Below are 27,492 nucleotides of genomic sequence, written 5' to 3' on the forward strand. Positions count from 1 at the left end.
TGGCCTTGCTGTCAAAGATTGAAGTTATATACACCTGTCAAACAGGTGTGGAAAAATTGGTCCTAGGGCGTTATTTGTGTTCATGAAACCTACACAAAAAAAATAATTCCAGATGAAATCAACACCCACAAAGCTAGGCAGCCTAGACAGTCTTTCAGAGATTCCAGATCCAGAAAGCACTTAATCAGCGACATTGGCATCAGGGGCTTGATAGCTGCTGCTAATCCAGGACTGATTCATTTTGATAAATGCCAGCCAGTCCACAGAGTCTGTGGATAGACGCGCTCTCTTATCTGTCACAAAACCTCCGGCAGCACTGAATGCCCATTCAGAAAGCATGCTGGATGCAGGGCAGCCCAGCAGCTCAATTGCATAATGGGCAAGTTCTGGCCAATGGTCTATTCTCATGACCCAGTAACCCAGTGGATCGTCAACTGGAAAGCTCTCTAAGTCTGTTTTCGCCCCTAGATAATTTCCCACCATATGATGCAGACACTGGCAATGGGATGTGGAAGTTCACAGCTCTGGGCGCTGAAGACTAAAATTTTTTAAAAGGCATCACTGAGGCAGCCCTCTTCTCCACCACTCCTCTTTTGACTAACAGAAGCCTAAAAATTAAGTTTTCCACCAGACTGTAACCTTCTGCTCCCTCTGTGGGGATGGGATGAGTTCTATAACTTTCCCCTTGTAACGGTGGACAAGGAGGGTTGCCAACCAATAGCGATCCTTCTCCTTGATGCCACGTATTCTCGGATCCTTTCGCAGGCTTTGAAGAATGAGGGAGCCCATGCACCGCAACTTTGCGGAGGCATAAGAAGAAAACTTCTTGGGGTCACTGAGGATTATAGAATCTGGAACTGCCTCCTCCCAGCCACATACTACTCCCAAGGGTTCTGGGGATGGAAAACTATCTGTTAAGGGTTGACGTATGTCTTGCTCTGCTTCAATGCCTCCAAAACTGCCAGAATCCTCCTCCTCCTCCCTCTCCTCTTGTGTGTTCTGTGGCATGGCAACAATGGTGTCTGCATAAAGTGGGCCTTGAGAAGAAAGAAAGTCCTCCTCTTCCTCCCGCTGCTCTGCCTCAAGTTCCCTGTCTATAATGCCATGCAGATTCTGCTCCAGCAGGAACACAAGGGGGATTGTGTCACTGATGCATGCATTGTCACGGCTCTCCATCCTTGTGGCCTCCTCAAATGGTGACAGTACAGCCTTTACGACCAGCCGTTGGTGTGGGGAAAAAAATCCAAGCCAGCCTGAGCCTGTCGTTGTGCCAAACTTACACAGGTACTCGTTGATGACCCTCTACATGTGCAGCCTCTGTAGCATTGCTAAAGTCGAGTTCCACCTGGTGGGCATGTCACAAATCAGGCAGTTTACGAGCAGGTGGAATTTTCGCTGAATTTTAGCCAACCGAGCATTGGCTGTGTATGACTGCCTGAAATGACTACAGACTCTTCTCGCCCGCTTTAGCAGATCTTCCAACCCTGGGTACCTATTTAGGAAACTCTGCACTACTAAACTGAGGACATGTTCCAGGCATGGCATATGTGTCAACTTTCCCTGTCTAAGGGCGGACAGGAGGATTGTGCCATTATCACACTCCACCATTCCTGGCTCCAGATGGCATGGCATGAACCACCTCTGGGCCTGCCTGTGCAGAGCTGCAAGAATCTCTGCTCCAGTGTGGCTCCTTTTCCCCGGACAGAGCAGCTGAAGCACCGCATGGCACCTTTTAGCCTGGCTCATTGAATGGCCCCTTGAACGCTTAGTGGGTACTTGTAAGTCATAAAACAATTCAGCAGAAGAGGGCATGAAGGAGGAGTAGGAGCAGGGGATAGAGCTGACAAATCTCGCATCATCACTACTAGCTGTATGGAGACATGGTGGCACAACAACCTGCAGCACTGATACCTGACCTGCATCCTTCCTAGTTGCAAGCAGATATACCCAGTGTGCTGTGAATGAAATATATCGTCCCTGACCATGCTTGCTGGACCATGTGTCAGCAGTAATGTGGACCTTGCGGCTGACTGCCTTGCCCAACAATGCCACAACATTGCCTTCCACGTGGTGGTAGAGAGCTGCAATGGCCTTATGTGAAAAGGAATAGCAAATGGGAACCTGCCATTGTGGTATAGCACATTCTGAATATTCGCAGAATCCACCAGATGGAAAGACAGGAGTTGTAAAACCAGCAGCTTTGACAAGCTTGAATTTAGACGCTGGGCATGTGGGTGGCAGTGACTGTATTTTTTTTTTTTGCTGCAGCAGATGGGGCAGAGAAATTTGCCTGCTATAGTCTACTCCAATGGTGTGCTACTGGCAGATGTGCTGCAAGGACCTGGGACACCCTGCGTTATACCATTATCCCTGTCAGTGGTGGCTGCTGAGAGGTCATGAGGTATAGTGGGGGTAGACCGGAAAGGTGAGGAGTGAGGAGCAGAATTGCATCCCTTCAGTGTGGCTTTCAGGTGCTCTTGCCAATGGGCTGAGTGGTGGGAGGTTAAATGCCTTGTCAAGCATGTGGTACCCAAATGGCTGGTGTTCTTGCCACACTTGATGTGCTTGAGGCAAAGTTTGCAAATTGCAACAGTGTGATCGGCTGCACGTGTGCTAAAAAAGGCCCAAACAGCTGAGCTGTGGGAAGTGGGCTGGGAGATAACAGCTCTATAATCTGGTGGAATAAGGTGGCTGCTCTCTACGCTGCCTGTTTGGGGTTGTACCTCACCCTCACTTTCCTCCTCTGATCTATGCGACTTCCAAGTCGCATCAGTGACCTCCTCATCATCATCCCATCCATCCTCATTATCACTGGAGTCAACTTGGCAATACACTGCCCCTGCTGGAACCTGACAGCCAATTTGTTGTTTGCCAGTGTTCTCCCCTCTCTGTAGGCTCATGTTCCTACCTTCCTCAACCTCAGAACCAAGATCTGAATCAACTAATGGCTGTGCATCTTCAAAGAGCAAGTGGCTGATGCTGTGTTCAAATAACTCAGCCGACTCCTCCATGCCTGATGCTGGCACTATGACCGGAGTAGCTGTGGACAAGGGGGCAGAATAAGCCAGAGCGCACACGGACGGCTGCAGATGCCAATGTGCATGCGCGTGCGCGAAGGACGGCGTGCACGCGCAGGAGCGCGCCCATAACGCCAGTTGGCGCCAGCCGGCCTATTTAAAGAAGTGCTCTGCCCTCAGACCGGTGCTGACTGGTCTGCAGCTGTACCCTGATACCTTAACCCTGCTACTACCTGCTTGCTACCTATTGATGAACCTGGCTTGCCTTGACTCTGCTTCTGGATCCTGTTTCTGCTCTGACTACCGGTTTCTGATCCTGGCTTCCCATTGGACTCTGTTTATGCCTGCTACCTTGCACTGCACTGCTCGCCTGTTACCAGACCCGGCTATCCATGTGACTTCGCTTCTGCCTGCTGCCTTGTACCCCGCTGACCGCCTGTTACCGAACCTGGCTACCCTCGAGACCCTGCTCCTGCCTCTGGTATTTCTACTTGTTGGCCCACAACCCACCCGTAGGAGCCTGAAAACCGTCTGTAGGAGCCCACAACCCGCCCGTAGGAGCCCACAACCCACCACCCGTAGGAGCCTGCAACCCGTCTGTAGGAGCACACAACCCGCCCGTAGGAGCCCACAACCCACCACCTGTAGGAGCCCACAACCCACCCGTAGGAGCCTGCAATCCGCCCGTAGGAGCGCACAACCCACCACCCGTAGGAGCCCACAACCCACCCGTAGGAGCCTGAAAACCGTCTGTAGGAGCCCACAACCCGCCCGTAGGAGCCCACAACCCACCACCCGTAGGAGCCTGCAACCCGTCTGTAGGAGCACACAACCCGCCTGTAGGAGCCCACAACCCACCACCTGTAGGAGCCCACAACCCACCCGTAGAAGCCCGCAACCTGTCGGTAGGAGCCCGCAACCCGCACATAGGAGCCTGCAACCCACCGCCCGTAGGAGCCTGCAACTCGCCCATAGAAGCAACCTGGCTGCTGCCCGCCGACCGGCTGACCAACCGGGGGGCTTTGTGTTGGTTACAGCCCCCCCCCCCCCAAAAAAAAAGAAACACCAACTGCCGCTGCCTTTAGGATAAATAAAGTATTCTGATGTGTAAACAAATCCATGTCTTCTGTGTATGAAGTGTAATTATGACTTCTTTTAGTTGCAGTTATTTTGATCACCCCAAACAACCCCTGGTATCCAAATTGTAACCAGAGCTCTGATAGGTTCCCCACACCTCCCTAAAGGACAGAGAAGCTGGATAAAATTATAACCAGGCAGATCATGTCAACCTAAACAGTCCATATCATATACTGTACATCTAAAAACTGCTGGTGCTGTAGTAGTGTAGTTGGTGTCAAATTCAGAGTCTCTCCGGAGGGAATTCCAATTTACTAAAACTGAAGCAGCTTTGCAAAGCAACCAATCAGCTTCCAGCTTCAGCCTCATAAAAAAAAAAAAGGAAAACTAGAAGCTGATTGGTTGCTCCAGTCTTCTCAGACACACAGAGCAGACATGTAGCGCAGACACCTCGGCTGTCACACTGTATAGACCCCGCCCACTCTGCTTGGGGGAGTGATTACACCGATTCTGCCAGTCATGGTTGAGCACGTGCCTGTCACTAAGGAAACACAAACACAAATACGTGATGTCATCAGCGCGAGACAGACCATGACACAGCGCATGACACAGCAGATCCCGTACAGAGCTGTGTGGAAGGTTCTGGCTCCGGTGGGTGGGGGAGGCGGATGATGATTCAGCGCTTTAGGCCGGTTACTCAGCATGTGGGGCGGCGGCTATATAATGGTGACTGTGGGCGGCCGGGCCCGGAGAGACCGGGGAGAGCTGGACGGCAACCGGGTAAGAGAGAGAGAGAGAGAGAGAGCGAGAGAGCGAGAGAGCGAGCTGTGTATGAGGGGTTCCTGATGTGTGAGATGTGTGTGTATAATATATATATATATATATGAATCGTGCTGTGAGCTCATTCCCTGTCTGTGGGGGGATCCTATGACTGATCCACAATGTAACAAATACTAAGGATCACACACCATAACAAAGTGTAAAAAATATGAAATCTACCATTTTGATGAAAACTAGAACCATCACATTTTGAATGTTGTCATAATGCGGACAATCATTAGATCTGTGCAATTCGTTTAGTTCTGAATTTGTTTTTTGTCAAAATTCGTTGATTCGGAAAGTATCAGACTGAACAAAAGACTATCTGACAAAGTTTTTCGAAAACAAAAATTCGAAAGAACAAAAAACATTTGGTTAATTTCGTTTTTTGTATTTTCTATTATAATTATTAACCATTGCTAATCATATTAATAATATTTATGAAAAATTAGACATGTGAATTGCCATCATCCCTATTATATAGGAAATACCTCCATGAATGGGATTTTAAAGGCAATAAAGATTGTATTTTCATTAAAAAAGTTGAAAATGTATTAATGCAATTTTGTAGACATGATAAAAACATTTTTTCCCCCAAAAGGAACCCAAACAAAACAAAAAAAAAAAAAACAACCAATAACACACATGTACATGTATCATATTACAGTATATGTCACAAATGGCATCGACTCAGTAGTAGGTTGATGCCATTTGTGACATATTCTGTAATATGATACATGTACATGTGTGTTATTGGTTGTTTTTTTTTTTTGTTTTGTTTGGGTTCCTTTTGGGGGAAAAAATGTTTTTATCATGTCTAAAAAATTGCATTAATACATTTTCAACCTTTTTAATGAAAATACAATCTTTATTGTTTATAATTGCCTTTAAAATCCCATTCATGAGATATTTATTATTATTATTATTATTCTATTAAATTATAGGTAATGGAATTTTTTTTTTCTTTGGCTAACTGTTAGTGAATGTAACAAATGCATCCGAAGTTACGAATTTATGGAAATAACGAATGATCCAATAAATGGGGAAAAAAAAAATGTGGACAGTGCACATGAACAATCATTGTGGTGTGATGGGAACATCCGCATTATGACAATGCTAAAGTGGATATGTATGTGTGTGTGTTTCAGCGAGCCGAGTAATACATGATGACACTGGTAGATCCCTCTATAACCGGGGACCTCATCAGTTCGCCCACCAGTGCAGCCAATCAGTGCAGCCTCATCAGCGCACATCAGTAAAGAAGAAAAATTAATAATTAGAAATGTTCATAAATGGAAAAAACAACAAATATCAGCGGTGATGCAGGGTGCTTCATGCAAATCCAAAGTGCTCGTAGAAAACGTGCTCCCCCTCTTGCCAGTCAAACCGCTCACCTTGTTAAAGGGACCCCTGAACTAACAGGAAGGTCTCATAAGCTTTCACCACTTCTTAGTGGTCTGGGAGGTGTCTTGACTGGAAAGCTGGAACTATCTTCCTTAATACGGCTCCAAATATGCATGGAATATACAAAGAAAATACATAGTGCTCTCTGTATAACTTAAAAAGTGATTCCTTTTATTAAAAAGACAGGTACTCACAAATATAGCACTATGGCCAGTGCTAGGCATTAAGGCGCATGTAAATTACAGATGACAATGATAAGGTGGCTGCAGCGACGTCTAAACCGGGATAAAAACCAATCCGCACGCGTATCGTCCAGCAGGACTTCCTCAGCGGACGATACGCGTGCGGATTGGTTTTTATCCCGGGAGTGAGCACCGTCATCCTAGGGCAAGAAGTGTTACTGGCAGGATCACCAGTAAAAGGAGAAAAACCTGAAAGAAAAATGATTGCAGCCACCCCATCTAAGCACCGGAATGCCACAATATGTTTTGTTTTTGGTTACTATTTTTTAGTTACATGCTTTTACTATGTGGAATGGTTATATTACATGCATATATCAACCCTCCTCTTCTTCTTTTTCATGTCTTTATTTATTTTTTTTCACAGATTTTTCAATTGCCAAAGCAAGTAGCAGCATTGTACAATGGAACTTCCAGACTTGGGTAAACATTGCTCAGAAGACACCTGCAAACAGCTAGGTAAGTGATCATTTCCTATCAGTCTTCTATGACGAGAAGGTGTGGTTTAGGTTGGTCATAGATAGATTCATCATAATGGGTGGTGAGAGTTTTCCACAATCTCTTTGAGTTGCATAGTGCAGAGATTCCCCTCCATTTTAGCCAGGGGCAGACCTGGTTCAAGGTATGTCCTACTGTTTAATTTTTACCATGGTGTTAAAGCTGAACTCTGAGAATTACACAAAAATACCCTTGTAGTGGGACCTCCCCCCATCTCCCCTCATCCCCTCTCACTACAAGGCTCCTTAAAGTGGATGTAAACCCTCATATATCCCCAATGAAGTGAACAGCCTCAGATGATACACAGAGATGAAACCAATCTCCCTACATAAGTTTTACATGTATATCTGCTGTATATATCTTTTAGAAAGTGCTCTTCATGTTACAGATTTTCTCTTCCTGGTTAGCACCGGGAGTGGATTATTGGCATACAGCCAAGACTGCTGATTGGAGGAACGACGTACACCCACACTCCACTTTGGCAGAGGAAGGAAATTGCAGAGCTTTTCTGTGAGACGGCAAGCTGTCTGCCAATCTATTTATAGCAACCTCCCACAACACATACTTCTGGCTGCCATCTCGGAGAACTTTTCAGAAGTTATCCGGCTGATGACAGAGCAGGGGAAAGCTCTACAGATGTGCGCCCAGCTCAAATTTCATTAATTGGGTTTACATCCACTTTAAAGCGGGGTTCCACTTCCTGTCTCTCCTCCCATGGGAGTAGGTGTGTTTATTGCCTTTCCCCAGCGCCGCACTGTCTCCTGGGAGCTTAGTGTCAGGCTTCCCAAGATTCAGTGCGGGAACAATGATCATGCTTGTGAACAAGCTGTGAATGAACAGCATTCACCGCATCCAGGAAATCAATGCTTGTGGGCTTCACATGCCCACAAGCAAGATGGAAACAGCCAGCATCACATTTTTAAAGTTATTCTTCAGTATGAAAACAGACAGAGGCGGAAATATTACACCCAAACTGTGAGTATTACTTTGGGATTAGCAAAGTGTCTCAATGACCTAAAAAAAAAAAAAAAAAAAAAAGATTGGTCGCCGGACTCCCACTTTAAGGCTTCATTCACATCTATGCATTTTGACCTGCATCCGATTTGCATGACATGTGAACCAAACTGGCTTTCTATGGAGCTGGTTCACATATCTGCGGTGCAGTGGCAGTGCGATTTTCAGTATGAATACATTCTTTTTTTTTTTTTTTTTTTTTTTTTTTGCTGAATGAGTAGGGATACGTACCCCTACTCATTCACACAAGGGGGGTGGGATCTGGGGGGCCCCCTGCTCACAGATCCCAATAACCACCAGCCAGGGTTGTGGGGAAGATGGCACCCCCCCCCCCTAATGTTGAGGGCATGTGGTCTGGTATGGTTTATGAGGAGGGGGGAGCTCACCCCTCCTTCCTGGCCTGCTAGGCTGCATGCTCTGGTATGGATTGGGGGGGGACCCCGTACCCCCCTTTTTTTTTTTTTTTTTTTTTCTACTTTGGTGTGGGTCCTGGTATAAATTGGGGTGGGGCCCACTCTTTGAGGGAAAAAAAATAGTTTTTTATTGCCTGCAATTTGCTTTACATTCACTCACTGACAGCTGATGAGCCATTGGTTGTCAAGGACGCAGTGGCTGGCTTCCCGGTCCACTCCTTAACAATCCGCTATTGTTAAAGACTCTGGTGGCTGCTGACGCTGAAAATTCACAGCTGAACAGCTGCTTTGAAAATTCGCAGTGAAAAGGGACAGGAAATTCACACCAGATATGTGTGAACCTAGCCTAAGTCTAGGGGTAGAGGAATAAGCTGTGGTACTTTCCTTATTCTCTTTGGTAGGCTCCAATGTGCTCCTTTTCTGTCCGACACTCTGGATTGTTGCTGGGCCTTCACCATCCTCACTTTCAGTGCAGGACTATTGGTCCTGCATGTATTTGATGACATCAGCTTGTGACCACTGGCCGGAAAGCCATAGCGAAGAGGCTTCAGGGGACTGATTGTACAGATGAAGGGGGGCCTGCCATGGCGAGAATCTTGGAGCTAAGAGCATCAAATATGTTTTCTTACTACTTCTTATTGGAATGATAAGCATTTCATTCCTGTTACTGACATTGCATCTTGGAATTACAATGGCTAGTCATGGGCTTAAGTGCTGATTCACACTAATAAGACTTGAGTCAGATGACTTGGGAAAACACATTATCTTCAATGGTGCTCATTCTCATCAATACAACTCAGCACGGTGTGACCTTAGAAAAGGTTCCTGTGCTACTTTGGTGCAATTTACAGTGCGATTAGGTCCCTTAGAATATGCAAAGTCACATCAAAGTTGCACTACATAATCGCACTGAAATTCACATCAAAATTGCATGGCAGCAGTATAAACCGGGCCTACTGTTTGTCACCTAAAATTCATAGTGCAAGGATTTTTCAGTAATGACTTATGCATACGGCTGCGGGTATTTTAGTACTGCATTTTTTTTTCTCCTGATCTGAATGCAGTTCTATTGTTTACTTTTGAGCCCATGCACACAATGCGTAAAGATGTGTAAACTTGCACTGCATTCAGATCTATAAAATCATGTGCAACAATCGCACATAAATGCATGTACATCCGTATTCACATGAAATGTAACCTAAAAGGCCTTGATGGCTTTCTTTTTTTTCAGATTTTCTTCCACTGAAATGTGATGCTTGTGAAGACCTATTTTGCAAGGACCACATAACCTATGACCAGCATAAGTGTACTTCTGCGTACAAGAAGGTATGTTTGCTGTGTTTTCCCAGTGCTGAAGTGGAATATTAGATAATATACATCAGTTTTGCTGGTTTTAAGTACATTGAAAAGTACTTAAATCGTTCAGATATTAAAAAAAAAAAAAAAAAAAAAAAAAAGACAATAAGCAATATTGCTTTTTAAACTTAATATGATTTAATACCATATTTATTCCAGGTATATATAATGTACTCTGTGTGTTTTTCCTATGCTGCTTCAGAGTAAAGGCAAAGATTAATTCCTACTTTTGTCTTTCCCTTACCCCTTTTTTTAGTAAATCAAGCTGTGTACACATTGACTAAACACTTGATCCCTGGCAGTAAATTGCATTTTTTAAATAAAACCAGCATCATTATCAGCCAATCGGGTATCTATTGCTTTGCACAGTGTGGTCAGTCCAGCACATAACATATTCACAGGTAGGAGGATAAAAAGGATGACTTCATAAATATGCCGCTATTATTTGATTGGGCGATCAGTCTGGAGGAGAGGTGATTAAAGGGGTTGTAAAGGTTCTTTTTGTTATTATAAAAAAAAAAAACATGGTATACTTAGCTCCTCTGTGCAAGGGTTTTGCACAGAGTAGCCCCAATCCTCCTCCTCTTCTGGGGTCCCCCAGCAGCGCTGCTTCCCCACATCAAGTGCCCCCTCCAGACCCGCATTCTAAGGGGGCACCCATGCGGGCACGCTCTCGAGCCCTGCTGCGTCCATTGACACAGGCACCAGAACTCGGCCCGGCTCCTGTCACTGGATTTGATTGACAGCAGCGGGAGCCAATGGCTGGTGCTGTTTCCAATCTATCCAATGAGGACCCGAGACAACCCCTTTTTAAAGTTGAATTTCAGTAGCTACTTTTTATATTGTTGCCCATCATATAGGTGGCTACCTCCTACCTGGTTCAGACTGAGGAAAGGGTTAGTGGTTCTAAATGCTGAAAAAAAGTTGTTAAAGGGGGCTTCCAGATTTCAATAAGCCCCCCCACTCACAGACCCTGACAACCACCGGCCAGGGTTGTTGGGAAGAGGCCCTTGTCCCCATCAACATGGGGGGGCAACGTGCTTTGGGGTGGGGGGCACGTTGTTTAGGGGAGCACTCCCCCCCCCCCCCCCCCCATGTTGAGGGTTCTTGCTTGTCCCCTCACTATCCTGACCTGTCAGGCTGCATGCTTGGATGAGGGTCTTTTATGGATTTTGGGGGACCCCACGTCATTTCTTCTAACATTTTTTTTGTGGGGGAGGGTGTCCCCTTCAAATCCATACTAGCCCCGATGGGCCTGGTATGGACCTCACACATTTTTTTTTTTTTTTTTTTTTTATATATACATTTAGCTGTCAGCGGGGCACTCCGCAGACGGCTGATGACTTATCAGTTGTTAAGGATGCGGCGGCTGGCTTCCCAACCCCTCCTTAGCAACCAGCTATATACAGTGTTTGAAATTGAGTTCAGTCACTTTTTTTTTTTTTTTTGTAAAAAAACTGATGTAAAAATTTGTTCTGATATAAGAAAGGGGGTTAGAGTTATCAATATTAAATTTACAGCTTGAGTAAAGTTATTTCTACCACATAGAAATACACAGCTACAATATGCATATTATGTATCTGTGTTAATAACACTTTTTTTTTTTTTTTTGCCCCAAGGATGTGCAAGTACCTGTATGTCCACTGTGTGGCACCCCTGTTCCAGTAAAAAAAGGAGAGCTGGCAGACCTTGCAGTAAGCCAACACATAGACAGAAGGTGCACCTTGAAGCCAAAACAAAAGGTTGGTTTTCTTTTTACTCTGGCTTACAACTTTACTTCTGGAAATATTACGCCTTACTAGAAACATCTGCCCAGTTATTTTAGGATTTTTATTGTGTATTTATTTTCTCTGGGTATTTATTTTGAAACAGACAGTTTACACAGAGCTTTAAATGTTTTACATTCACATCAGTCCCTTCCCTCAAGGAGCTTACAATTAACAGTCCCTATCTCGTGTGTGTGTGTGTGTGTGTGTGTGTATATGTATGTATGTATGTGTGTGTGTGTATGTATGTATGTATGTGTATATATATATATATATATATATATATATATATATATATATATATATATATATATATATATATATACATACATACACACATATATATATTTTATACATAATGGGGTCAATTTCAGAACGGTCAGACCAGCATGTCTTTGGAGTGTGGGAGGAAACCCACACTAGCACACAGAGAACATGCAAACTCCTTGCTGGTAGTGTTCTGGCTGGGATTCAAGCCAAGAACACCATTGCTGACTTTTAAAAACAAACTTTAACAATACCACAATCTATAAGCACCATCCTTTTTGTTTTGAAATTTCATCCCCAGGTCTTTCCTTGGCGAAGTATAAAAGTGGAATTTTAATGTAGAAGATTTTCATAGGTTTACGATCCAGGCAGCTTTGTACTCTTTCACTATCAAATGTGTTTGACGCTAACGTAGTTACCACAAATCATCCACAACAGCCATCAAATTTGTTGGGACCTGGAGTTTTTTTAGTCAATCTTCTTTAAATTTGATGTATTTATTTTTCCCTGGGATGACAGAAAAAGTGTTACATCAGATTACATAATGACAATAACACCTTTAACATAAAGTGATACCATAAGCTGCTTTTTATAAAGGGAGGTGGATGGGGGAAAAAATGGAGGTTATACTTACCTGCTCTGTGCAATTATATTGCACAGAAAGGTCCCTTACCTCCTCTTTTGCTGTTGCTGTCTCCTCCTCTAGATTGCCACCTTAGGAAGCCGGGTGGTAAGGAGGCACCCGTGTGTGCACGCATACTTCTAAAGTAGGGCTCTGTGTGTCCATAGAAACACACAGCACTGGAAAGCTATGCCCCTGATCGCTCCTTGACGGAGTTTGACTGACAGCAGCAGCTTCTCTTAATGTCTCACGTGAAAGCAGGAAGTGAGAGGAGTGTGCCACAGCTTAGATGGTGCTGGAGTTATGACAGGAGTCAGGTAAGTGTCTATGGATGGGGGTAGTTAGAATAATCAGTGAGGAGTTTTTTACCTTCAGGCAGATAATTCAATAAGGTAAAAAATATTTAGACTTTAGAACCTGCAACAAAGTGCCTATTTGGAGGGCTTAGTAATACAAATGCAAATTCAGGAGCTGACCTATCCAGCTCCTGGTCTAAGTCTTGGACAATGGCTAGGCCTGGTAGTAGTGGTTACAACACTGGGACACAGCACATGTGCACCACTATTTAGGCACTGGAAGTTACTGTGAAGATTTATTAACCTGTACAGGAAGCCAGGTTTTTTTTTTTTCGTAGCCTCCCTGGCGGTATTCCCGAGTGTGGCTCGGGGTTAAAATTCAGGACCATTAGCGGTAACCCCGAGCCACACTCGGGATCGCATTGCAGGATCCTGGGGCGGCTTTACTTACCTTGTCCCCGGGATCCTGCGATGTCACCCGCAGTGTCCGAGGACTCCGTCCTCCTCCGAAGCCTCTCCGTGCCAGGCTCCGTTCCCTGCGAGCGGCGCGACGCACGGGGGCGGAGCCTGGCGGCAAATTAAAAAAAAAAGTAAAAATCATAACACAGTACTGTAATCTTACAGATTACAGTAATGTATGAAATGATTTCACATCCCTTTTGTCCCCAGTGCTTTGGCCCATGCCCTGCATGCAGTTTTATATGATATATACTGTTCTTTCTGCCTGGAAACTGGAGATTGTCCATAGCAACCAAAAAGTGTCCCTTTTACGTCAAAAGTGGCTTTAGACCAGCTAGAAAACAGCGATAGTAAATTAGAACACTTGCAGAATTGAGCGATAGTGAATTGTGGGGAAATTTATTTTATTACTATTTTTTTTTTTTTTTTAATTATTTATTTTTATTTATTATATTATAATTTATGTTTTTGTGTTTCAAACTTTATCATACCCAGGATATCTAGTAGACTCTGGTTTGGACAGATTTAAGTGTGTTATTGTTAAGATTTACAGACCTACAATATAAAACGCCAAATTTCCATGCAAAATAATTGTACCGCTTTCAGCACCTAAAATCCGAAATAATCATACCGCCAGGGAGGTTAACCACTTCAATACAGGGCACTTATACACTTTCCTGCCCAGACCAATTTTCAGCTTTCAGCGCTGTCGCAGTTTGAATGACAATTGGGCGGTCATGCTACACTGTACCCAAACTAAATTTTTATAATTTTGTTTCCACAAATAGAGCTTTCTTTTGGTGGTATTTGATCACCTCTGCGCTTTTTATTTTTTGCGAAACAAATAAAAAAAGACCGAAAATTTTGAAAAAAAATAAGTTTTGCTTTTGTTTCTGTTTAAAAATGTTGTAAATAAGTAAGTTTTCTCTTTCACTGATGGGCACTGATAAGGTGGTACTGACAGGCACTGATAAGGCGGCAGCGATGAGTGGGCACTGACGATGGGCACTGATGGGTGGCACTGATATGCTGCACTGATGGGCACTCATGGGTGGCACTGGTGGGCACTCATGGGCACTGATAGGTGACACTGATAGGCACTGAAAGGCTGCAAAGATGGGTTCTTATGGGTGGCACTGATAGACGGCACTGATACGCGGCACTGACAGGCATCCCTGGTGGCACTGGCAGTGGTAGGCATTGGAGTGGGTACTGATTGGTAGCTGCCTGGGCATTGATTGGCAGCTGCCTTTGCACTGATTAGTAATTCCCTGGGGGTCTAGGGGGCATACCTGGTGGTCCTGGGCGGCTGGTTTCCCTGGTGGTCCTGGGCGGCTTCCCTGGTGGTCCTGGGCGGCTTCCCTGGTGGTCCTGGGTAGGATCCGAGGGGGGGCTGTGCTGATAAACAATCAGCACAGACCCCCCCTGTCAGGAGAGCAGCCAGTCAGATGCGAGTGAGGAAAAGCCGATCACCGGCTCTTCCTATTTACATTGTGATCAGCCGTGATTGGACATGGCTGATCACGTGGTAAAGAGTCTCCGTCAGAGACTCTTTACTTATATCGGTGTTGCGGGGTGTCAGACTGACACCCCGCAACAATGATCGCCGCGATGCGCGCCCCCTGGGGCGCGCAGTGTCTCAATATCATGAGGACGTCATATGACTCCCAGTCAGGATATTGAAACCACTTTGCCGCCGTCATTCTGCTATGTGGAGGGCGGCAAGTGGTTAAATACCTGCCACTTTCCAGTAATAAGAACATACCAAACCCATGGTTTCACTCCAGATTTGCTCCTTTTATCCCATGTGGATAACCCAAGCGCTCACTACAACGGCCTGTCTCCACTCTGTCAAAAGTATGAGAATTATAAGCCGCAGTCCAGAACTTAGTTCTTCATTGAACTCCTTAGCTCTTGAAGAGTGTGGTTCTGGAGTGCAGCTTGTATTTTTATAAGAAGTTCTTAAAATGTGTAAATTTCTGCCTTCATGCCATTGGCCCTCATGAGAAAGCTTGATATCTGCATATTGCTAGCTTCTTCTATGCAGAAGAGTTCTTTATTCATATATATACACACACACACTCCTATTTAAATAGCAAGATATTATACAGAATATGTTTTTTATTTTTTTGTAATTGTATTTACTTTAAATGTCCAGATTTTCACAAATCGTTGCTGTAAACCAGGATGCAAAAAGAAGGAGCTGATGAAGATCGAATGTGATCAGTGTCACAATAATTTCTGCCTGTCTCATAGACACCCACTAGATCATGACTGCAAGACCACAGGACCAGCACTTTCAAAAGCTGGGTACGTCTACTCAATTCTACAAAATTATTGGCTGCAGTGTTTGTATGCAATATCCACTCTATTCCCAAGATAGGTTCAGCCTATAAAAAATGGAAAAACAGGAAGAACAGGAAAAAGGAAGGCCCGAAGGGTAGAACAATTTTATACCATTTTATGTAATATGACATAAGGTTCTCTAAACAAAAAAACAAACCTACAATGCAAACTTCATATTGGATATATTGACTTTCAGTTGATCTGACTGTGTACTATTTATTGTTTGCTCAAAAATGTTTGGTTGTTAAGTTGCACTTAAACCCAATCACGAAAATCTCATATGAGTTTTTAAGTTAATTTATTTTCAAAAGTCAGTTTTCACATCTTTAAATCTACAACCTTTCTCAAAACAAATGTGTCGATCCTTCTGTGTCACAAAGGCTTCTGAAAGAGGCTTCAAATGGCTCTTTAAATAGATTTATATTTCAATATTTTTTTTTTTTTATTGAAAAAGAAACAAGTTTCAAAGTGAACAGACATATCAATAGAACAAAGTTGATTTCTCAGATTGTCAGCATAGCAATGCAGAAGTACAGAGGGTATGGTCATTTATACATATCTGTCCCCTACCATTACAGTAGAACGCAAAATGTGCGATATGTATCCAAGTACCAATGGGACTGAATAATATTTCCCCCTCATGATCCGGAACTTCACCACATACGGTGAATAGCAGAGACCTGGAATCATAGGAAGTTCTGGTAGTGAACCCTGAGATTATCCCGGGGCTCAGTACTGTGTGAGGCCCCATAGGCGATCATCTGTATTGTACATATAAGTACCGGAAGAAGAATGAAGTAAGAGAGAAAAGGGAAGAGAGGGAAAAAAAGGGGGAGAGAAAAGAGATAAGGAAGGGGAGGGCCAATCTGGAGTTCCCTACGGAGTCAAGATATAATCGATCCATGGGTCCCACACCATGTTAAATATCTTTGTGTTATTACATAGTATATAGATGAGTTTATCATTAATCATGATCCAGTTGAGTTTACTTTTAACCTGGTCAAGAGGGGTTACCGACTGTCTCCAATGCCTAGCAATCGTAATTCTCGCTGCCAACAATATATAAGTAATCAACTTTACTGATATTTTTTTTTTTTTTGGGTGTTTTGTCAGGTAGTTTGTGGATTTAAATATATTTAATGCAGCAATGATCCACTGTTATCGCCATCAGTAAACCCTCCATAAGAAATGCAATGCAAGTGTTTAATTTTAAAAATCATTGCAACTGTTTGATGCAGAATGCTTTAGAAAACAAAATGTAATTTAGTAACGGTTAACATCTACTTTTAGGCCACTTTATCACCTGAGCATTTTGTAGCTCAAAGCTCCAGAACGCCAAACCCGAAAAAACAAAAAATGGTTTTGTAATTGTGCCTGTTCACACCTGAGCATAGTCACACTTGTGGGTTGAAGCTTGTAGCTAGAAAAAGCACATAAGGTTATTTTGAGCTACAAGCTTTAAATGTTTTTGTGCCCAGTTGACTTCAATGGAATGTCCCCCAAAAAAACAAAAAAAACACATTAAAAAACAAGCACGCATAACACACTTTTTTTTTTTTTTTTTTTTCCCTCTGAGTAACTAGCTTTTCATTGGCTAAAAATAATTAAAATGACAAATGCTCAAGCAAAAATGCTTGTACAAACGTTGTGGCTTTGGGGTCTTCAAAAATGTTTTACAAATATTATGGGTTTAATGCTTATTTTGTTTTTTTGCAGATATGCAGCTTTGATGCGATCTCAGAAGGCTTCTGAACAAAATACAGCAGCAGTTAAAAGGCCATTAATTTTTCAGAAAGTTGAGCAGCCTGTATCCTGTAGATCTGAAGCAAAAAGGTAATGAACAGCTTACAGTTGCTGCTTTTGTAGATGATTCTTGCATAGTGATAAATATCATTGTGACTACCTATCACTTTACTCAATAAACTACCAGATCTGAAACTTCCATATCTCCTTTATTAAAGGAAAATGTCTCCAATTTACCTTTGTATCTGTCTGATATTTTATCTTTGTTTTGTATTGTAGTGCTGCTAAAATTGTATTTATTTATTTTTTTCTATTTAGTGACCCTCTTGAGACTTCTGGGGTAGTTGATCTTCACAATGGTCTGGTAAGTTGTTTTCTCATCATATCGCCTGTGTTTTGAAGGGGCAAACAGTAAGATGAGGCTCGGTCTATACTTTCAGCAATTTAATAAAAAAATATATGAAATGTTGTGAAGTATGGTTATACCTATGCACTGTTTGTATTTAAACTGACCACATAATAGAACACGATCCCTTTTTGTAGTGTCACAGAAAAAAAGCAAGAAACAAATTCAGTAACTCATAACTAATTGCAATCTAACAGAATCACAGGTGTAATACTTGACAAGCATCCTTGCTAAATGCTGGTAATAATACACTTGGGCTTCTGGTAGACATCATTGGGATAAATACAGTATGTGTAGCAGCAGAGGTTAATTGGTGTGCCAGACGTTATGTCGATCAGTTAGCAGTGACAAAGTATTGTGTATAAATATTTTACTCCTATAAGATGAAGCTACTCCCAAGACCTCTGCAATCCTCTGGTTCCTGTTCCTGCTTGTTAGTACTGTTAGTTATTTTGTAAGGGGGTGCACTGGACACCTTTTTGCTGCCATTATGCTTATTGCTGGTTGTCCAGTGTGCCTCTGTGTATTTAGGGAGGGGTAGGCACCCTACAGGCATACCTGCCCTCAATCTATCCATTATTATATATTTGCTCCTACTGTAGAGGCTCTCAAAATTATAGTTAGGAGTGCAGATAAATAATACTGGGGTGCCGTGACATGGCCTCTGCAGCTTATGCATGTATTTGAAAATGTGTGCAAACTAAACCCCTGTTTTTAACGTGAACTGTTAAGACAGGACAATTTTGGTTTGTTGCTGGCTGGTAAGTTTAGCTAGGAATTTTTCTTTGATCAGCTCACAGGTGCCCACTCTTCTGGGGGCTGCTTCTCCCGCACACAATTCAGCAAAGTTTCTGGAGCTGCACACCACTCCCAAAATGTAAAATCAACTTTATTGATCAGACACCCCATCCAGAATCCTTCCCATCCAATAAGGTAAAATCAAGTTTATTGAGCATAAGCACAGACACCCCATCCAGGATCCTCCCACTAACATGTTTCGCCTGCTAGATCGGCTTAATAATAGAGACCACTAATGCTTGCCATACATTATACAATTTTCCTTTAGATTTACCAAACCCATATAATGAAGTCAGACCTAAACACTTTCAATTTGTATGCGATCAGGCAAGCCCTTGCACTGCAAAGTTGAAGGTAAATCTAAATGAAATTAAATAAGAAAGTTGTATAATGTTGTAGGGCCAGCTTTAGAGGGAGAATCCTAGGAGTGTTTGTATTGAACAATAAAGTTGATTTTACTCTATGTAAGTGGTTTTTGAAGCTCCAGAACAAAGTAGTTGCACATACTGACCAAAAGAGGGCAACAGTAGGTACAGGGTAACAAAGTACCCATGGTTATATCTAGCAGGGTACATAATGTGCATTTATTAAAGAGAACCTGTGGCCATAAAAGGTATGTGGTGGGGTTTTTTTTGTGTTTGCTGACCCCTCAGAGGGGACGGTGGGTCCCAGCTGCAAATTGTTTAAGAGAGTAGGATTTGATTTTTTTGATTTGGATTAGATGGTAAAATGTGCCAATTAAACACCTAATTCTGTAAATACAGGCAGGGTCTGTTAAGAGACCCGACCCCATTTGTGAACTTTGCCCAGGGGGGACTTTTGTTCTGTAGTATCAGAAATTGTAGCTGGCTGTAAAATGGTCTAGAAAGGCCATTTAACTCAAAACGGCAGACAAAGCTTGTGTAGTAGCTATGTATGAACACTTTTTTATTGTAGTTTTATACAGAGGGGAAGGTATAAAACCTATGTCATTGACATAAAAACTCCTGTGATCTGTGTCCCAAGTAGGGAGATGACTTTCAATCCCTATAGACAATGGAAAGTAACGCAAAGTCTTACCAGTGGTGACCCAGACATTTCCTTCAGTAAAATGGGGAGGGGTCACACCCTCTGTCAGGTTAGTATTGTTGGCTGTGTCACCAGCCTCTCAATTTCTTATACAGCTGTTCAGACTGTGGCAGGGATGGGGAGTGAGATGAGATCTTGACAACATGGTTACAGACATGAATAATGCTTGATAACTGTTTATTCTTCCTCAGCTTTTTTTGAAAAAATGTTTTGGTCGGTTTGGTTTTGTGGTTTGGTATATTTGCTATGTATTTGCACCTAGGTAGTGGTGCGAAGTAAGAAATCCTGATTTACTGATTTTATAGAAATTCACAACTTTTTTTTTTTTCCCTCCCTTATTTCAGAGTGAAGATGAAGCTCTGCAGAAGGCTCTGGAACTATCCTTACTGGAAGCTGGAATAAATAATCTCCTGACAATGAGGTAAGTTGTCTTCTAAATCTGTCTGTCTCAGCATTTCCAGGTTCTGAGAGAATTGGGGTTTAAAGTTATTTGCATACCTTGTGCCTTGAAGCTTTCTCTTATAGGAACACCATAAAACGGAACTATAATTTGCATGCTTCTGTTTGAGAACCATACCTGTCATGTAAATGACTATTATATTTATAGCTCAACATAGAACTGAGGTCTGTCTTGACATGCTACAGTCAAAGCAACAAGTGATCTTTTTTTGATAACCCTCTACATGCTTTGCACACAAATCACCCAACTTCAGGATCAGTGGGCTAGGTAGTAGAGCTGCACGATTCTGGCCAAAATGAGAATCACAATTTTCTTGTGGCATAACATCTTTCACATTATACAAAAAATTGGGCTAACTTTTTTTTTTTTTAGGTTTTTTATTTATTTTTTAAGTGTATTTTTTTTTCCCAAAAAATTGCATTTGAAAGACTGCTGCGCAAATACAGTGTGACATAAAATATTGCAACGACCACCATTTTATTCCCTAGGGTCGCTGCTAAAAATAATAAAAAAAAAAAAAAAATATATATATATATATATATATATATATATATATATATATATATATATATATATATATATATATATATATATATATATATATATATATATATATATATATAATTTTTTTTTTTTTTTTTGCTGGGACCTTGTATTCTGATAGCAGGACTCTCCGCTGTAGAAAACATTGATCACCAGCTGCATAATAAAGGGGGGTGCCAGTTTAATTACAGTTAGAAATGGTACTTCTGTCCTGTCAGATTAGAGGAATGATTGGAGGCTACTTTGGAATTTGATAGTACCGTACAAAGGCTCAACATACACAAGATAAATGAAGATATATATATGTAATATATATATATATATATATATATATATATATATATATATATATATATATATATATAATATATATAATATTTATTTAATATTACTTGATTTACAACATACAGACATCTTAAAAGTGGAGCGCAATAACCTGTGTCCCAAATACCAAGGACACAGGTTATTGTGCCCCAATTTTAAAAAGTTTGTATGTTGTAATACTTTGTAATAAAAATTTATATATCTTCTTTTATCCTTTTTGTATGGTACCATGAAAGTCCAAAATAGCCTCCACTCCTTCCTCTTCCTGATCACCTGCTGCAGCTGCTGAACAACAAAAGTTTTCCAACATTCTTATTCAACAGAAGTTGATTTAATGATTGACTTCTTTTGAACAGGTTGTCCATGCTGAAACGGCCACATTTTGATCCATTTGTGGGTAGCTTTAGTCTGTATGTAAACCCTAACCATGAACTTCATTTACTTCTTATGTTCTCCCTTTTAGGATGTTTAAAAGAGAAGTATGGGGTTATGGGGTATAAAAAAAAAAAAAAAAAAACAACCTTAGACTTTCCTAGGTAGATGCAGCATTGATCGCCCACCAACTCCTAAGATCGAGAACTGAACAAACTAACACCGCTGAATGCTCTGTTCTCTCCCTCCGCTCTGAGCAGAGAGCTGTGCCTGTCAGTCACTGGCTCTCTGCTCTGCCCCTCCAGCACTTACTGGAGCACTGGGCTGGGGAGGGGAGGGACCAGCTGGCTCCGTCTCCCAGTGGCGCAGCTGAGAGGCTGAGCCAGCTGCCGGTCCAGGCATCTGGGTGGATCCTGACTGTAAAGTCGAGATCTTTCCCCGGTCTGGACCAGCTGAGGGACCTCAGCCAACAGTGGACTTTAGCCCACCATCAGCTGAAAACTGGTCACAGGACTGCAGTTTGTTCTGCATAGGAGAAGTATGGCCAAAAAAAGCTTGTAGTAATCATTTTGTTTATTCAGTTTGATACTGTAGTGCAAAAAACATTGTCAGAAATTCAGAGCTTTCATGTGTTGTCTCAAAGAGCTAGTTAGTGGTTATCTTGGATTACAGACTGATTCACTTTCATGTTGAGATCTGACAGTGGAAGTGGTTGATTAGTTTGCCAAGAGACAATGGATGGGGCTAACACTTATCAGTCTACAAAAAAGCTGTGTGTTTCAGCCCATAACAGGAAATTAGGCACTGAGTGCATTTCTGGAAGATCAGCAGGTATTTTAAGTAGAGCCTTTAAAGGGGTACAGCACAGGTAAATGTGCATATATTGCAGAACTGTACTGCAGGTTGTTGTGTGGTGGTGTGTGTGTTTTTTTTTTTTTTGCATTGACTTGCACTTTAAAGTGATTATTGACCCCCAAAATCAAAAATGTAACCTATTGCAGCTTACCAATCATTAGATGTGGTGGCTGCATTCGCTTTTTTCTTTAGTCTCCCCCCCCCCCCCTGTTTTCACCTGGTGATCTGACCAGTAATATGCCTCCTGTATTAGAGTGGACCCACTTTGGATGAATGAGCACAGGAGGCATATTTAGACAGCAGCATTGTCGGCCTGTGGGCGGCGGCGGTGGTGGTGGTGGTGGTGGGGGGGGAGGGGGGGGGGTGTGTTATATGCACTAGCAGATTTAAGCACACAAATTGAAGCCAAACTCTAGCTCACACTCTATAAGCAGTTGAGGTAAACTGTTTTTTGTTCCTTTTTGGGATAACGTTTTACATAAATAAAAGCTGATCATTGTAAGCACCCCGTAGGTCCTGAAGGGTTTGTTCCATCCCTGTAACTGATGCATCTGCAACAGAGCTTGTTCTTTTGAAAAACAGACCTACTGGCTGAATAACCAGATGAAAATATATGTATGAAAAAAGCATGTCACTAAAAAAGAAAACGAATGCAGCCATAGCATCTAAGAATTGATAAGCTACAATATAATAAATGTTTACTTTTGGGTTTAATACTACTTTAAGCCCTTCTGTGATGTCTTCTGTCTATAACGGGGAGGCTAAATTAACTGATTGAGTCTCTCTGTGCAGCAGCATGCTTCTGTGAGTGTCTAACCCGATGGTCTGCATACAGTACAAGCCTCCCTTGTGTGTAAAAATGTTTAGTTCATGGAAAAAGGAGCTTAAAGTTTATATCTGGACACATTAAAGAAAACATGTATGCAGTAAATCTCTGCAATACGTACACATTTCCACGTGTTGTGTCTTTTTTAAAATGCGGAAAGTACAGAAATAATACTTGTTGGTTTGGCAGAAATAGAGGGAGCTCCAGCTACAGAACACATCCCTCTTTGTTCATCTCTATAATATACAGTAGGGAGAGGTGTTCTGTAGTCCAGTCCAACATGAGAAACTCCGACATGGTTGATATCACTAATTCTATAGTTGGGACTGCAGTGCAGCAAAAGCAGTGTGTCACCTTACTATGCAAATTTACAAGCTCCCTGCATTTCTGGCGGATCAACAAGTATTTTATGTAATTGCAATGTTTTTTAAAAGAGACAACAATTTGCATGCATCACTTTTTGCCCATATTTACACTTTTCAAGTTTATTTATGGGGGGGGGGGGATAGCAGTTCAAAATGTTTTTCATTACTTGCATGAGAAAAATAGTGTCTGCCTATCCTGACTTCCTTCTGAAAACACTATCTGCCTGGCTGTGTCTGGCTTTAGTATCTGAGCTACAAACCTGTACCAAAAAGTTGGACAAAAATCTGAATTTCATATTCTTATACTTTGGGTCAGCAACTAAGAAAATATTGAAGCCAAAACCTCAACATGGCAGGCAGACAGCTAACTTTTTAAGATGAAGGGGTATTCAATAGCAGACTCAACTTCATTATATTGCATATAGAACCAGGAAAATGTTCCTAGATGTGGTGGCTGCAATTGTTTTTTTCCTTTTATCCTTGATTCACACTATGAACTGCACTGCATTTCTGTTCAATTCACATGTGAACCAAACATTGGTACCGCATGGCAACCGGATTGCATGGTGCTGGCAAACCCACTGCGTTTTGGGGTGCTGTTAAGATTGCACTGACACCCGCTGCAGATTGCAAGGGCACTGCAATTTAAATGTGGTGTGGGAAACCTGCAGGGATTGCGAGAGGGTTTCCTGCACTGCATTAGTGTGAACTTAGGCTTAGGCTTTTTTTTTTTTTTTTTTTTTTTTACATCTGGCGATCCTTCCAGTAACACACTTTCTGTTCTAGAGTGACAATGCTGACTGCACTGCATCTATGGAAAAGCAGTGTTATCCCTCTAGGACAAGATATATATTCGAACTACATAAGACACCACCCCCTAAGTCATTAAAACCTAGTGGGGATGTGTCCTGCAGTTCTAATATACTTTCTAATTACATTTTTTACATTAATACTGCAGAGTATATAGGACAACACAGGATTTTGGGCAGGATCAACAGTTTTGTTTGCACTTCTCAAGGACCAGAAAACCCTTTCAATGGTATATTTAGCAGACCCCCTAAACAGGGCAAATAAGAGATGTTCATTGTTTGTTTTTATTGAGTCATATATTTTCTGACCTCTTCCTTTTTTTTTTTTTTCTCCCTCCACAGACATCCACCCATTAATACGATAAAAACAGGACAGTGAAGTCTGAGACACTCTCTTGATTGTTGGGATGCAAGGAAAAGCCTTTTCTACTTGTGAAGAGTGATTGCATTTGTTCTCTAAGCACATTTGCTCATGAAATGGAGGAACTTGTATATAGATAAGTGACAGCTTAAATCTGGTTGGTTGCTAAGAGCCATTCTATATACACTAAAATAAACTATAAATGTGTCCCTATTGGAGGCCCTGTCAGTACTACAGCCAGGTTTGAGCTGGCGTAGTAAGTCACACCGCTCCCAGCAAGGGATTGATCTATAATGTTGACTGGGCACCACAAAAAGGATAAGAAAACTATTGTTTTTCATTTGGGATCTATTTAGGCTATGTTTCCACTAGTGCGACTTTTCATGTGACTTGGGACTGAAAAGTCGCATGACAAATAGTACCCCATGATTTCCAATGAGTACCGTTCATATCTGTGCGACTTCAAGTCGCAGCGACTTCAAAGTAGTCCCTGCACTACTTTGGTCTCACTTTGATGCGACTTGAGGTCCATAGACACAGGCATTGCTTCAAATCGCGGTAAAAAATCGCGGCAAAATCGCACGACTTTGGGGACGCAATAGTGGAAACATAGCCTTAAAGGACACTTAAACCATCACTAACCCCACCCCAGCCCAGTTCTAAACTAAACTGTGCTACCACTGCCTCCCCGAGTGCCAACTGAATGGAGCTGAATACTGAATATAAGTATTTCTAGTCTCCATATACAGCCCCATTGAAGTCAGTGAGGACTCGGCAGACAGGATTGTAGCTCTGCAGGAGCTTGAAGTATACAGGTTGGGGGGTTAGTACAGTTTTTTAGCTTAGAGGGGCTAGGGTTGGATTATCAATAGTTTAGTTAAAGATAGACCTATCCTGAAAGTTATGACTGAACTGTTTATGTAATTTAAAGCCAGCTGGCAGACCAATATACCAAATGGGAGGTTGACCAATAAAATCCCCCATCGCTGGGAATTAAATTCTATTATTGGCTTTCTTTACTTGAGCTGAAAGTTAATATCTAGTTTTATAGAAATATGTACTGAGAGAAATTCGTAATCTGCCACTGCTGTCATCCTGAAAAATGCTTGTTGCCTGGCTGTCTGCTTCCATAGTTTCTGTGATACTGACCAAGAAACAAGCACACAGTTTGCAAAGTCAGATTGAAGCCAGGACTGCTCATCTGCAAACTTCTGCCTAGTAGAGAAATGGTATTTTCAGAAGGCTAGGTCGGCAGTTGCAACTTCCATACAAATTCCTTTTAAGGCCCAGTAAAAGTCTACAAATTACCAGTCAACCTTCCAGCTTGGATCCCGACTGCAACCTTTTTAACTTGTAATGTTTTATTTTCCTTTATTGCTTTTAAGGGCTATTTTTTTGTTTTAAAAGCAGTGTGTTTTTTTTTTCTTTCTAAAGTATTTTTATTGGATGAGATGTATATTTTAAAAATTGTAATAAAGTATTTTATATTTCCATATTTTATTTGCGTGTGCGTCATTGTAAAGTCGGTGGACTGTGGATTTCTTACTTTTTTTTTGATCTGTTGTATTGAGTTATATCAGGTTGGTACACAAAGAAGGTACATCCAAACAAAACCTAAACATACATTACACAACCTAATCAACCTTGCAGTGTCTCATGAAAAAAAGAAAAGAGCAATTACAGCAAGTCACATCAGAATAATGCAAATAGACTAGGCACTCCATAACAAAGTCCACAAAAGAAATAGACTAGGCACTCCAAAACAAAATCTGCAAAAGAAATAGACTAGGCACTCCAAAACAAAGTCTGCAAAAGAATAAAATTGTAATTTCAGGATCCTAGATCTAGAGAGGACAGAGTGAGGGGGAATTAGAAATTGGCTTGCCGCAGATCTTATCAAATCATTTTTTGTTTTTTTTTTCCTAAGTTCAAAGGTAAGTCTATATCAGTAGGGAGTCATTAATGAGTTTAAGCCGGTGTAGGCAAGACCGACCCTTTCCAGGACAGTAAATTACTTTTTTTTTTTTTTGTGCAAAGAAGTAAAGGATTCGCAACAACCTTTTTAGCATGCTTATAAAGTGTCAAATCCCCAACTATTACCAGGAGACTGTTTTTAGGATGTAGACCTAGCATGACCAAAAAACAATGGCGGTATTTCTGCAACCTCAGTCTGTTGCAGGATGCAAGTCCTTTTTATTTATTCGAGTAAGTTGAGTATGATGGAAAACCTTGAGTTTGAGTATAATTCAAAGTGTCACTGAATTCAGATCAATCCGAGTCTATAAGTGAGATATTTAGGGAGGCCCATTTCAGTTGAGCAGAGGTGAACCTAGGGTTGGAGTCAACCATGAATGTAGAGTAGTATTCACAGTTAAAGTGAATGAAAATTCTCGTTTAAAAAAAAAATAACAAACGTGTTCTATTTACCATTTACCAGAGCAGCCCCACCACCTCTCTCCCCTTATTGGCTAACTGACTTTGACAGCTGCGGGAGCCAGTGGTGCTGCTGCTGTATCCCAGCCAATCAAGAGGGAGTGTTCCAGACGGCCAAGGCATTCATGGACATCGCTGGACAGAGGGGGGCGCAAGTGTAAGTATTAGTGCTAGTGAGTCTGCTACACACAGAAGGCTTTTTTTCTTAATGGATAGACTGCATTAAGATAAAGAACCTTCTGCCTTTAAAACTCATTTTTAAATTCAGTAGGTTCAGATCTACTTAACAATTTTCCAAGGGGGTCACCTGCAAGGGGCTATCTAGAGACTCAAATTGCGCATGTGCAGCATGGCGTAGCTGGTGGTAATAGAATAAATATTTGTAAGGCAGCCCAAATTTTTCTCAAAGTTGTAAAAATGATTTAAAGCCTTGTGCTGTAAAGATTGCACAGATATTTAACCCCCTTGGGAAGACCACCTTTGTGGATGAGGGAAGGAGCACAACTCTCCCAGGGTGGGATTAAACCAGAGAGGGT

The 27,492-nt window shown here is 41.9% G+C and overlaps 1 protein-coding gene across 1 annotated transcript; it reads left to right on the forward strand.

Annotated features, from left to right (window-relative positions):
* The first annotated feature begins 4,661 nt into the window (after positions 1 to 4,661).
* On the forward strand, positions 4,662 to 26,018 carry ZFAND2A (zinc finger AN1-type containing 2A). Its single transcript, XM_073636752.1, has 9 exons — positions 4,662 to 4,874; positions 6,924 to 7,015; positions 9,713 to 9,807; positions 11,457 to 11,579; positions 15,406 to 15,557; positions 17,310 to 17,426; positions 17,655 to 17,700; positions 19,953 to 20,029; positions 24,505 to 26,018. Exons 2-9 carry the CDS (start codon positions 6,961 to 6,963, stop codon positions 24,539 to 24,541), a joined length of 702 nt encoding a protein of 233 aa, XP_073492853.1. The 5' UTR covers positions 4,662 to 4,874; positions 6,924 to 6,960; the 3' UTR covers positions 24,542 to 26,018.
* Positions 26,019 to 27,492: the final 1,474 nt, after the last annotated feature.

This window comes from Aquarana catesbeiana, linkage group LG06 (genome assembly GCF_042186555.1).
Source record: "Aquarana catesbeiana isolate 2022-GZ linkage group LG06, ASM4218655v1, whole genome shotgun sequence".
NCBI classification, from domain to species: Eukaryota; Metazoa; Chordata; class Amphibia; order Anura; family Ranidae; genus Aquarana; species Aquarana catesbeiana.